General features: G+C 40.9%; 1 protein-coding gene across 2 annotated transcripts in view; it reads right to left on the bottom strand.

The window, feature by feature from the left end:
• The window catches only part of LOC129186151 (protein polybromo-1-like), a 29842-nt gene that overhangs the window by 8310 nt on the left and 8994 nt on the right, over nt 1-12538 (bottom strand). The window contains exons 8-23 of one of the 2 annotated variants that reach the window (XM_054784118.1): nt 12048-12146; nt 11892-11977; nt 11738-11823; nt 11442-11658; nt 9589-9730; nt 9427-9521; nt 9081-9360; nt 8888-8993; nt 7055-7694; nt 6769-6980; nt 5547-5732; nt 5315-5472; nt 4976-5230; nt 2135-2280; nt 1904-2061; nt 51-234 (exon numbers count right to left, since the gene is read on the bottom strand). In XM_054784118.1, the coding sequence (XP_054640093.1) occupies nt 51-234; nt 1904-2061; nt 2135-2280; nt 4976-5230; nt 5315-5472; nt 5547-5732; nt 6769-6980; nt 7055-7694; nt 8888-8993; nt 9081-9360; nt 9427-9521; nt 9589-9730; nt 11442-11658; nt 11738-11823; nt 11892-11977; nt 12048-12146 (3050 nt within the window). Of the gene's footprint in view, nt 1-50; nt 235-1903; nt 2062-2134; nt 2281-4975; nt 5231-5314; nt 5473-5546; nt 5733-6768; nt 6981-7054; nt 7695-8887; nt 8994-9080; nt 9522-9588; nt 9731-11441; nt 11659-11737; nt 11824-11891; nt 11978-12047; nt 12147-12538 lie in introns of both variants that reach the window. The other variant, XM_054784117.1, reaches the window with a different exon arrangement.

Here is a 12538-nt window from a genome sequence, read left to right as displayed (position 1 = left end):
CACAGCCCTAATAGTAACTAAATAAATGTTCAAAAGAAATGTCCCCTTACCTAAAATAGTAGATTTCATCCTCCACCACCTTTCCGGATGATGAAAAGCGCTTGAGGCCTTTAAATCGTTTCATTTGCTTCTCGCTTTCAATGTAGCGACTCTCACATAGCAGAACATTCTCTTCAGGCACTTCAGTTGGCCGACAGGACAGGTAGTCTTTGAAGGACGACACCACACACTTCCCTGTGAGGCAAGAAACATGCGTGAAGCATCCCACCAGGATCACCAATACAGTTTTGAGAATGACAGTATTGGTTTTCACAAAGTTTGTTGATTGAGTGGTTTTAGATCTTTTGTCAGATGTTACTGTTGTTCCCCAAGCCACTTAGTTATCACTTTTGCCTTTGGAAAAGGCGTTGTTCATCAGCAAACTGTTCTTGGATGGTTGGGAGACGTTGCTTTCAAAGGTTGTTTTGGTTGTTTATTCACAGCTGTGTTCGTAGGCCACCCCCATGGCTGAGAAGCAACCCCTTACATGAATGATTTGAGGATGCTTTACTGTTGACATGACACAGAACTGATGGCAATAATAAGAATATATTACGATATTCTCGTAAAATTATGACTTTTTCTCATTAGATAACATTTTGACTTTATTTTTCTAAAAATACTAGTGAGTTCTATTGGCCAGAGATGCTGTATAACTTAGGACAATTCCAAGGTCCCCCAAAAATGGGTTATTATTAAAAAAAAAAACAAAAAAAAACAAGGGGGGGCTAATGTGATTTTTTTTTTCCATGGGGCCCAGAATTCCTGGTTGCACCCATACTATTGGCTATATGATATGAAAAGGGAACCATAAAATCACCTTTATTTAGACAAAAACATATTTGACTTACTTTTTCAAGAGAACATATACAGTGGTGTGACCAAGTGTTATTGCACGTTTGTCACACTACCACCACCATATTTTACTGTTGGTATGATGTTCTTTTTCTGAAATGCGGTGTTACTTTTACGCCAGATATAATAGGACACACATCTTCCAAAAAGTTCAACTTTGGTCTCGTCAGACCACAGAGTATTTTCCCAAAGGTCTTGGGGATCATCAAGATGTTTTCTCGCAAAATTAAGACGAGCCTGATGTCATGCTGTGTTGTCGCTCTGCTGCCGCCCATCTGCCGTGTCTTGCAGTGCATGCTGTCCCGCGGATGAGACGCCTTCTTTAAGGAGAATTTGGATGTGAGACTACATAGTTTGATGGCGTTCTAGCAGGACTTCCAGGTATCATGCAGCAGGGCTCCAAGTGACAGAGCAGTCGGCAAACCTGGTGTCTTCCAACGCTGAGAGAGGCTGCTCACCTCGTCCGATGAATTCAATGATTTTTCGGGTTATTTGCTTTAGACGTCTGACTGTCGCGCACATACGGGCGAGTGTTGTCCAGCCTTTAGGCTACATTAGCTGCCGTTTGACTGATGATCACGTCGTGAGCCTCGGAAACTCACCATACTTCGTCTATTTCATTCTTCAGATACCGTATTAAATTAAAGCTTTTTAACGTGCTACCCTGGCGAGATATTCTTCGTGGCATGTTTTGCAAGGTGCAAAATGTGAGTTCCACACGGCAGACATGATTGCTTTGGGTTTGGCATGCCTGTGCAGTGTGAAGGAAAGTGGACGGGATAGTACGAGCCACAGGTGATCCCTACTTTTTCTGGTAAGCACATGACGACTTCACGTGTTCCCTTGCAGGTAACCATAGTTAACAGAGGAAAAACAAAGATTTCAGCCAACCACCACCGATTTTTTAAAGCTTCCAGTCTGTTATTCTCACTCAATCAGGATGACAAAGTCATCTCCAGTCTTTGTTTTTGTCGACGTTACCTCAAAGAACTCATACAACTCGGTCTACCTATGATGCAGGTCATGGGACAAGCCTCTTCAAGGTTGCTTAGGAAAACTTCCTTCTTGTAGAACATTTTGGTGGGCTCGTGCTCCGTCTCTTCCGGGTGGATGAAGATTGGACCGAAAAAGTATCCAGCGTCGTCTCGCATCCACATCTTCTCAATCCTGGACGACAGAGCTTCATGTTGGAAATCGAACGACGTTTTGATGCTGTTCCGCACCGACACGTTTACTCCACCTGCCCACTCGGTGGCGCACAAGTCCGTGAGAGCCAATGTAGACGAAGTCTCCCACTTTCAGCCACAGGTTGTTGTAGAAGAGCTGCTCGTAGTATTGGCATCCTGCTTCCCCGTTGGTCATCTCCAATGGCACATCTTCCCTGTCCTGCAGGCACAAACCCAAGTCATTTATACAACTATAAAAAATGTCTATTTTTCACACGTGGTTCGACGCTTGACAAAAATACATTATGAGTGAAGCATAAAGACATAAATATGTAAAAATGGTGGGGTGGGTGCACGTATGCTGTACGTTTTACCTGCATTATCACGTGTTTATAAATAACTACCCACTTATTATTACTGACGTATTTGTCTGCTGTAATGGGCGCTATTATTGATTGGGCCGTAATTTTGGGGATGATGCTGGCATCAAACAAGCTATTATGATCTTCGATATATAAAACAGGGGTATCCAAACATTTTCTAGCAAGGGCCGTATGCTGCAAAAAATGAAAGGATGCAAGGGCTTATTAGTATTTTGTAAAGCAACACATGCTACTGTATGTTAAAAAAAGTGCATCTCAGCTTTGTGATGTCAGTGAAAAAGTGTATTTAGTATCAACTTTGATCTTTTTTCCCCCCAATTTGCTGTTGTTTTTTATAACTTTCTTCTTAAATAATCTTCACAAATGTTCTCAGGGCATTCAATCGATCGCAACTGTGCCATGCGCCAGCACAGGGGCTGCATTGGGGACACCAAGCAGCCACTGAACGGGCGCATGGCACAACACAGGCGGGCTAGCTAACTCTTCAGGTCAAGACTCTGTGGTCCACCTGCACCTCAAAGAGAAAGAGCACTCTTTTGAGGACAAAAATGTAGAAGGATGTAGAAGGAGTAGAAGGATGCTTTGAAAGAGGAGAGAGGGAAGCCATCTACATTGTCTGTACTCATTATCAAACTGTGTCTCTGTCAACTATTTCATCAGTTATTATCAATGTATTACTATCATTAAGTCTGTTGTATAATTCTTTACGGTAGGTATAATCTTCGACTATCATTGCACCATAAGGCTGTATGGCCTTATCCCTCTCCTAGATACAGTCAAACTTGTCTATAGCGGCCACTAGAGGGAGTCTGCAAAAGTGGCCGCTATAGACAGGTGGCCGCTATAGACAGGTTGGCGTCCAGTTTGAATGTTGACCAGTAGAGGAAAAAAAAATTAAAAAGGGGGGTTGGGGGGTGGGGAATTAATAATAATGTTGACCAGTAGAGGGCACTGTGGGACTGCAGATAAAAGTTGTACAGCACCACTAGGCTTGTTATTATCATGGTTCATGGTTTTAATCCTGAACATGCATGAGTCAAACAGTAGCACATCACATAGTACAATTCACAATTTTGCATGTCCAAAAAGGAGTAGGAAGAAGCAAAACTTATTTAATCCTACCCCCCATCAGTTTCACATCAGTTGCAATACATTTATTCACCTCTTGTTCTTCCAAGTGTACTTTGTAGGTCTACATGACAATGTAGTGCAATCATAGCCAAGGTTTTTACTTACTAAAAGGAAGCTAGAGGCTTAATAATAACTGATAGAATATATCCACGACCCACAGAACAAAGCTGTGCTAGTAATGTCTTACGCTTGTTTTTAATATTTTACTTTTCATACGGCAGAGTGTCATTATAGCTTTAGTTCATCAGGAAGTGACGGGAAGTGACGGTGGGCGTCCCGAGCAGGAGAGCTAGGCTCAGTGCTAGCTGTGAGTTTCGAAAGAGTTGGGAAGTATGTTTATGTTGGCGTGGATGTAAAGTTTTATGTGGAACAACTGACAGTTTGTGTGGATCTTGTGAATGGTTGTGACTGAGCTAGGACTCCGTAATTAAAGTCTACACACAACGGATTCATTGATTGAAAAACAAAACTTTTTTGTGCATGAAGCTTCTACTTGAGTCGGTAATTTGGCCGCTATATGCAGTCAGATATTGACCAAGGGAGACAAAATGGGTGGCCGCTGGCCGCATTAGACAGGTGACTGCTATACACAGGGTCTATAACATGTAAATTTGCTGCAGGGGATTTTTCAGTGGCCGCTATAGGCAGGTGGCTGTTCTATAAAGGTGGCCGCTAAGACAGGTTTGACTGTACTTACAATAGGCAAGAAGTACATTAGAATACAGGAGGTGAACAAATGCATTGCAACTGATGATTTGCTTCTTCCTACTCCTTTTTGGCCGTGAGAATACAATGAGCTGGATGAATGAAAATATTCACAGATTCATAAATGTTCTTGTCGTAGTATTATGACTTTGTTCCTATGATATTTTGACTTTATTCCCGTATTTTTTTTCTTCTTAAATAATACAGTATATATATATATATATATATATATATATATATATATATTTTTTTTTTAATAACACCAACAAGTTTTGAGACTATAGCACCTATAACACTTTAGCATTCAAGCACTTAATTCATTTTAATTAAATGATATTTTAAATAAAATTTTATTTTAAATGAAATGTTTAATTACATTTTATTTTCGATGAAATTTTAAATTAAAAAATTAAATGAAATTGTAAATTTAATGAAATACTATTTTTATTTTTTCTGTCTTTTCTATTATTAATGTTATTAATGTTATCAAACAGGGACTAAAAAGTTGATGCCCCGTCCCCGTTTTTCTAAAAAAAAAAAAAAAAAACATAAAAAAGAAATAAAATAAAATTTCTGTTGGAAAAACGGCTTATTTTCATAGAAAAAAAACATCCGCAAATTGTCAGGGCTGTGAATGCCAAAAAGCCAAAAAGTGGGGCTCCACGGTACTGTACTCCAGAAAAGCCAAGGCGTTACCTTATCGATGATGCTACATTCAGTCACTTTGGTTTCATCTGTAATTTCTGTTGGTTTCTCTTCTTGTTTCAGGGCAAATATGGACGCCACGCGAACAACAGGCAGAGGCACTTCTCTCGGGACAAAGCGAACCGAGCTCAAGGGCATGGTCCACAACTTGATCTTCTTGAAGGACTTAGACTTGGCGGAGTAGCGTGACTCACAGACGTAGACATCCTCTGCCTTGAAGCCTTCCGGGTAAAGTTTGAAGTATTCCTGAAATCCCGCAGCAGATAAGAGTAGACATGGTCAATGCATGCAAGGTTCACTGCGGAGTTGAGACAAGGGTAGGACGTTTACCTTCACAAACATGACCACACATTTGCCTAAAATCTTGCTGAGGGGGGCTTTGTTGTAATAGTCGCTCTTAAAAACTTCCTTCTCCAAGAACTTGCGTGTAGCGACATGAAACGTCTCATTTGGCCTGTAGAACCAGCAGCCGTAGAGCCACTTCTCACCTGAAATCATTCAACAGTCTGGAAAAAAAGAGGCTATTCTTGCATCACACCATCGGCTGGTTGCAGCGACTGACCGGTGTTGTCTTGCCACAGGCGTTCGATGTAGATGATGTGAGGCTGGAGGTTGGGCTCGGCGGGCTCCACGTAGACGTAGTCTCCAACGCAGTACATGCTGTCCTTGAAGCTGCAGTCTTGACTGTACGTGCGCTGCGAGCTCGACTGCCAGGACCCTCCGACAGATTCCTCCCTGCTCTCGGCTTCTGCAAATTCACAGCGTGCAAAAGTTTATTACAACACCTTAGAGAAGTAGTCAGTGTACAGCTGGTGTAGCAATGCAGTCAAACGATAACCGAAACGTACGAAAACCCGAGGCAAATCATGTAAATCTGTTCAGGAAACCCAAAAATATTAACAAAATATATATTTTATAGAGCAGGGATGTCCATAGTGCGGCCTGGGAGCCATTTGTGGCCCACAATGGTTTTTATATCGGCCCTTGACACATTTTAAAAATGTAATAAACAAGAAAACTAACAAAAACAAATGAAAAACGGAAAAGAAGCAATTTTACAAGAATAGAGTAGAAACTAGGGGTGCACACTATGAGGAAATTGTGACGTCATACCGACAAATCTGATAATAGCTGCGATAACAGTCACACAATTTTTTAAAAAACGCTCCAATGAGGCGACATTACACGTCCTTGCAGGGGGGCAAATGAAGCGCTCCTTTTTCCTCCTGCCTGTGACGTCAACGACATTAACGTCGTTACTTCCCCTGAAGTGAACACTTGTAAACAAACATTCACTTTCCGAGGCGTGCTGGTTGTACCGAATGCTCCGCAATGGGGGGTAGGGAGGACCCCATCGAGCACTCAAAAAACCTTATCAGCCACCTGAAATGCTGGCAAAAGGTTAGCCAGAGTGTGCCCGAATGTAGTGCACCTTGCTGGGCCACATCAGGTGGCTCCCTCCCCTCTATAGTCTGGTTCTCCTGATAGTAGTGATGTGGTAGTAGTAATGTCATGATATTTGATTAGGACACAACAACAGGTACGGTTGGTCAAATCCTAATTTGTTCCAGTCCTTCTTACCTCCATGTGTGAACAAACTACACTTAAATCTAAATTTTAAAAAGTAGATCAGTTATCGGTACCGTATCGGTCGCGAGAAGCAGAAAGTTATCGGTATCTGTTTGAAAAAACAAGATATCGTGCATCTCAAGTTTTAATTCTAGATTATATCCTCTCAGAAGATATGCGGTCGTAAATAAACATGGCTGCTGAAATGTGAATACCCATCTTCTCCTCCTCCCTCTTGATTTTGTCCTCCTCAACCTCTTTGGGGAGCTTTTCTTTCTTCTCCTTCTCCACGTCGTTGTGCAGATGTTTGGAGGTGTAGCTCAGAGCAGGTGACATCAAAATCTCCCCGTTCTTGCACAGTTCGTCCCGGATCCTGATGAAGAACTGCTGCAGCTCGACGGCATCTTCGAAGATCTCCGAGTCCGTCCTGCAATCGGCGAGAACGGTGGTAGGACAATGCTGCCGTGTGCACGGTGCAGTGCGCGCATTTTTGCTTCTCACCTATTTAAATGTCTGGCTTTCTCCAGCACTTCAAACATGTGGTCCTGAAAGACATCCAGCCTCATATAGCGTCCTCTATCTACATTCTTACGAATCACCTCAAAATTGAGCGCAGCCTTCTCAGGGTTTGCGGCGTCGGCGGCGGGGATCTCGGCAAGAGAATCGCTGTAGCAACGTCCTTCGTCATCCTGGTGGCCGAGCACGGAGACAAAGAGGCTGCGGATAAGCTCCTGAATGAGGCGAGGCACATCCGGCACGTAGGCGTCCTCGCCTCCCTCCAGGGCGTGCCTGGTCTCCAGCAGCACCCGGTGCAGGATGAGAGCATCCCGGTAGATGAGAGACTCGGGCTCGTTGTAGGTGCAGGCGTTGTTGAACATGAGCACCAGGTCCTCCACCAGCGCGTCCACATCCTGGTACTTATTGGCCAACATGTGGCTCTTGATCTTCTCCATGTCCACGGGCTTCTTGATGGCGATGTAGTAATCCGGCAGCTCGGCACGGGACGGAAGCCGCAGGAAGATGGTGCTGAGGCGGCGGCCGCGCTTGTCTGTGTAGTTCTTGACGGACTCGTACAGCTCGTTCAGCTTCTGCTGCAAGGGTGTCAGATATTTAGACTTCTTCAGAGTGATGTTTGTCTTCCCTGAAATAACACAAATGGATGATTTACTGACAAATATCCTTTCTGGTAGGTCAAACATAGGTTCTGGTAGGTCCATTAAAATATGGAATATGCAATTCATGTCTGACTTCATTTTGTGCTCTTTTTGGTATTTCATTTTAGTTGATGCATTATTTGTATGCATGCGGTTCTTCCTCATTTCCTTGACAAAATGCCTTAATAAGCTCCTCTAAAATGCATTTTGGACACGTAATTACGTGTATTCATGTTTCAAAAGATGACAGGCGACTTAAAACAAAACAAAACAAAAACAAATACATTTGCTTGCTTTGACTTAAATAAAAGTAAAAAAAATATATAAATCAATTAAATAAATGAATGAATAAATAAATAAATAAATAAAAGTAAAAAAAGATAATAAAAATAAAAATGACATCAAAAAAATTGCATAAAAGTATAAAAATAAGCTAAAATGACTTACACAAAATTGTAAATAAAGAAAAAATAAAAATTACTTCAATAAAAGTGTAAAAAAAAATTACAATAAATGCCAATAAAAATGATTTTAATAAAAGTGCAAAAAAATAATAAAATAAAATGACTTAAACAAACGGGTAATTTATATGAAAATAAAAAAAATGACTTCAATAAAAGTGTAAAAAAAATTAAATAAATAAAAATAAAAATTAATTACCGGTAACTGAAAGTGCAAAAAATAATAAATATACACTAAAATGACAAAAGTGTAAATAATATAAAAAGAAGAATGACTTAAATAAAAGTGTAAAAAAAATAAAAAATAAAAAATGTCTTAAATAAAAGTGTAAAAAAATAAAATTAAAATAAGAACGTCTTAAAAGTGCAAAAAACCTTAAAATGACTTAAACAAAAGTGTAAATAATATAAAATAAAAAATGACTTAAAAGTGTAAAAAAATAAAAATAAAAATGTCAAATAAAAGTGTGAAACATAAATAAATAAAAATAAAAATCTCTTAAAAGTGCAAAAAAAAAGTAAAATGACTTAAATGTAAATAATGTAAATAATATAAAAATAAAAATGGCTTAAATAAAAATGTCAAAAATGACTTAAATAAAAGTGCCAAAAGTTCTTATAAAGAAGTTGAAATATTAGGAGAACAAAGTCACAATTTTAGGGGAATAAATTAGAACTATTAGGAGAATAAAGTAATGATATGTCGTGAAGTGACCTACTTATTTTCATCTTGGAGGACACCGTGTCATCCTCATCTGTCACTGGTCCGAGATCCTTGCGTCTGTCTTTCATTATTTTCTCAAGTACGTCAGCATCATTGAAGACCTGCCACATAAAAAAACCCAAACATTTTAGGTCTAAATTCTCCACTAAACCCAAGGAAGTAGAACGCTTCCACGTCAAAGCGGTGACCTGCGAGCCCTCCTCATTGTAGTGTCGAGCGTTGCGGAACATCAGCTTCATGTCCTCCACCATGGCGTCCTCCGTCTGATACTTGTCAGAGCGGATGTTGTGCTCGATGGTCCTCAAGTCCATGGGCTCCAGGATGACCTTGTAGTAATCAGGGTAGTCCTTCTTGGACGGCTTGACCATGAAGAGGTCACACAGTCGCCTGCCAGTGACCGACTCCCGCGCTTCCGTCACAGCAGCTACCAGGGCTTTCATCCGATTTTTCTTTGTATTCTTCTTGTGACTGAACAACCAAGAGCTGTCACCCACTTTGGAAGTCATAGAGCGCAGCAAGTGTGAGAGCGTGTACCTTTTTCTCTTTGTGCTACTGGTGTCCGAGGTGGCGGAGGAGAGCATGCTGTCCCCGTCGTCGTCATCTCTCTGGAAAAGCTCCTTTCGCTTCATCTGATCGGAATACAACAAAAATAACACGACTAAACCCAACATGTGAACATCAAAGGCCGGGACTGACCTGCTGAATGTGCTGCAGCTTAAGCGCACGCTTGTAGATGGACGAGTGAGGAACATTGGAACGTTTGGCGTTCTCTAACACCAGCGCCAGATCCGAGTCCATGTGCTCCACGCTCTCGTACTCGTTGTTCTTCATCTTGTTCCTGTGGAGGAAGTACGGGGCCCTCATGTTTGGGAAGGACAGAACAGAAATACCCTACTGCACGGTCGGCGTGTGAAGCCACGTCAAAACAAAAAGGTAGAGACGCTGTTGGCGACTCGATGACTCAATGACTCAATGTCAACAACATGTGTTTGCTCCCTTCCCGGATTCTTATTTTTTTTGCATGTTTGTCACACTTTTAAATGTTTCAGATCATCAAAGAAATGCAAATATTTGTCAATGACAACACAACTGAACACAAAATGCAGTTTTTACCAAAGTCAAACATGAACAAAGTCATCGTGTCAAGAGAAAAAAGGCGCCATTTTACGAGAATAAAATGTAACACGAGGGAAAAACATAAAATGATTGAAATAAAAATTCAATCATAAATAAATGAAATTAAAAATAAAATTAATTAAAGAAAAAAATGGGTCATTTTCTAAAGTTGTTCATAAAGTTGCAATTCTGGAAAAATTAGGCTGGGGAAAAACATTCCAAGTATAAAGTCAAAATATTACGGGAATAAAGCCAGAACATGACGAGAAAATGTGAATGTTGAAATATTTAGAAAAAAACAACAGTAAAAATGGAAAAACACGCACGCCCACAAGGCTTCACAAGGCTGAGATGTTTTTTCTTGAATTACACTTCGTAGCATATCTGCATGAGTTGGTGTACAAAATGTCAAATATTAAAGTAGCCCATCCATCCTTTGATTTTTCAGTTGATGGAAAAAGCTTGGAGTATGAAAAATACGCATTTTTAGGGGTGCGTCCAATATTCACGTTTTTGTGCCATTTGCATGGGTGGTCTTAGAATGTGAATGTGAGTGTTACTCTCCCAAAATAATCCTGTTAGGAACAAAAAAACCCAACCCTGAAATTGGTCTAAAAGTCTCCGATATTAACTCATTCAATCCCAGCCATTTTTCAAAAGACAACCCCTTCAGTAGCGGCCATTTTAGAGGATTTTGACTGATCTTTCAAGGTACACAGAATATTGTGTTCTACGGCTATGTAAACAGGGAACTTTCCAAAAGAAAGATTAGACTACCGTCTTTCATCAGAAAAAAAAAGGTTGTTTCTACCTTTTTCCGTTCTTTAGTAATCAGCAGTAGAACATAGGTAAGTTTCAGGAAAATATCCGTTTCCGACTAAAAACGGGAGAAAACCAGCTTTTTGCAAAAAGCTACATTTCAAGCATGACTTTCACTCTGACACAAATATTTCTTGGTTTTGTGGCAGCTCAAATATCTAAACGACTATACCAACATAAACAACACAAATCACATTCACAGCTCTTTCACATTTGGAACTGAACTATGTGTGTGCATGCGTTAAAATTTCCCTACAATGCCTAACCTTCTGCACGCTACACTCCTCCGCGCTCACTCTCTTCCTCCTTCCTGACATGTGTTTTCACTTGATTCCTGCCGCATTGTGGCCATTTTTATGGCTTGGAAGTGCTCCGACATGAAATGCATTAGTGGGGAGTTGCGTCATCGCCTCTTTTTGCCTTGTGCGCAAAAAAATGTAAAAGACGTATAAATCTACTGTATTGTTGTGATCGGGCGTTAGGGATTATAAAAACGTATAAATACGTCTTTGGTATTGAATGAGTTAAGGTCAGATTCCAAGAAATATAGACCCTACGTGAGCTTCTATAATGGCTTTTCAATGATGTTTGTCAGTGGACACGTGTTTTCCTACTTGATCTGATGGAGGCACATGGGCTGAGGGGTCTGATTGTAGTAGTCGGGGCAGTCCTTCCTGGGGGGCAGCTCCAGGAAAGGCTCGGAGATCAGGAGGCCCTGGCTGTTCCTCGCGCCTCGCACAGCTTCGTAGAGCTGGAAGATGGGGTTACTCATGTCCATGTTGGAGTTCAAGCTCTCGGCCTCGGACTCGCCCTCGTCGTAGTGAACCGACCCTGAGCGAAGCAAGGATAGAGAAGCGTACCACTCGCATCCAAATAATGTGTGACTGTAATGTGTTTTGTAATGAGGTACCAGAAAGTATTCCGTCCTCGTCACTTTCATACTGAAGAGCCATGCTGATGGCTGAGAGGCGCTCGCCCTGAGCACACCTTCGATTCCTGCAGGAAGAAGAATATGATGACTTTTCAATGCTAGCTAGACCATTTCCTTGTTGTCCATGCACTACCTGATACGAGTGCTGGACTTGATGGGTTCACCGTGTTCAATGTCTGTCTTCTTTTGTGCAAATACCTTTTTAATGGTGTTTGCATCCTGGAACACAAATGTGCTTGTGTAAGTCAATAAAAACATAAATAAATAGTCCACTCTCAGATGCACCCACCTTAAAGACCTGTGATCCAGGCTCATTATAGGTTTTGGCATTTTTCACCAGTAACTCTACGTCCTTAGCCATGGCGGTAACGCTCCTGTAGTGGCCCATCTGAAACCAAACGCATGTATTCATCTTTAACCAACGAAAAGCCCACTTTTGGGGGGAATTTTGCCCATCATCCACAATCCTTATGTAAGACATGAACACACGCACCTTTCTCTTTTCTGTGCGTTCTAAAGATGTAAAAACAGCTAAAAAGAGGCAGCTGATTAATGCACGTAATGGGGCATACCTATTCCGCCCAGAAAGGCCGCGATTAAAAAAAACAAGGTTTATGGTTTTCTATCCATGCTGTGAGCGTGTAGTAACAGGTACATTCATGATAACATGGAACACTTATTTTGCCCTATTTTGGTCATTTTAAGCATTACCGGAACTTCTTTCCTGAGCGCTTTGATTACAAGAATAAAAGTCACAGTTTTATCAAAATAAAGCCGAAA

The sequence above is a fragment of the Dunckerocampus dactyliophorus genome, chromosome 8 (genome assembly GCF_027744805.1).
Source record: "Dunckerocampus dactyliophorus isolate RoL2022-P2 chromosome 8, RoL_Ddac_1.1, whole genome shotgun sequence".
Classification (NCBI taxonomy): Eukaryota; Metazoa; Chordata; class Actinopteri; order Syngnathiformes; family Syngnathidae; genus Dunckerocampus; species Dunckerocampus dactyliophorus.
The sequence above is the reverse complement of the archived record's forward strand: the minus strand, read 5'-3'. Positions and strand labels throughout refer to the sequence as shown.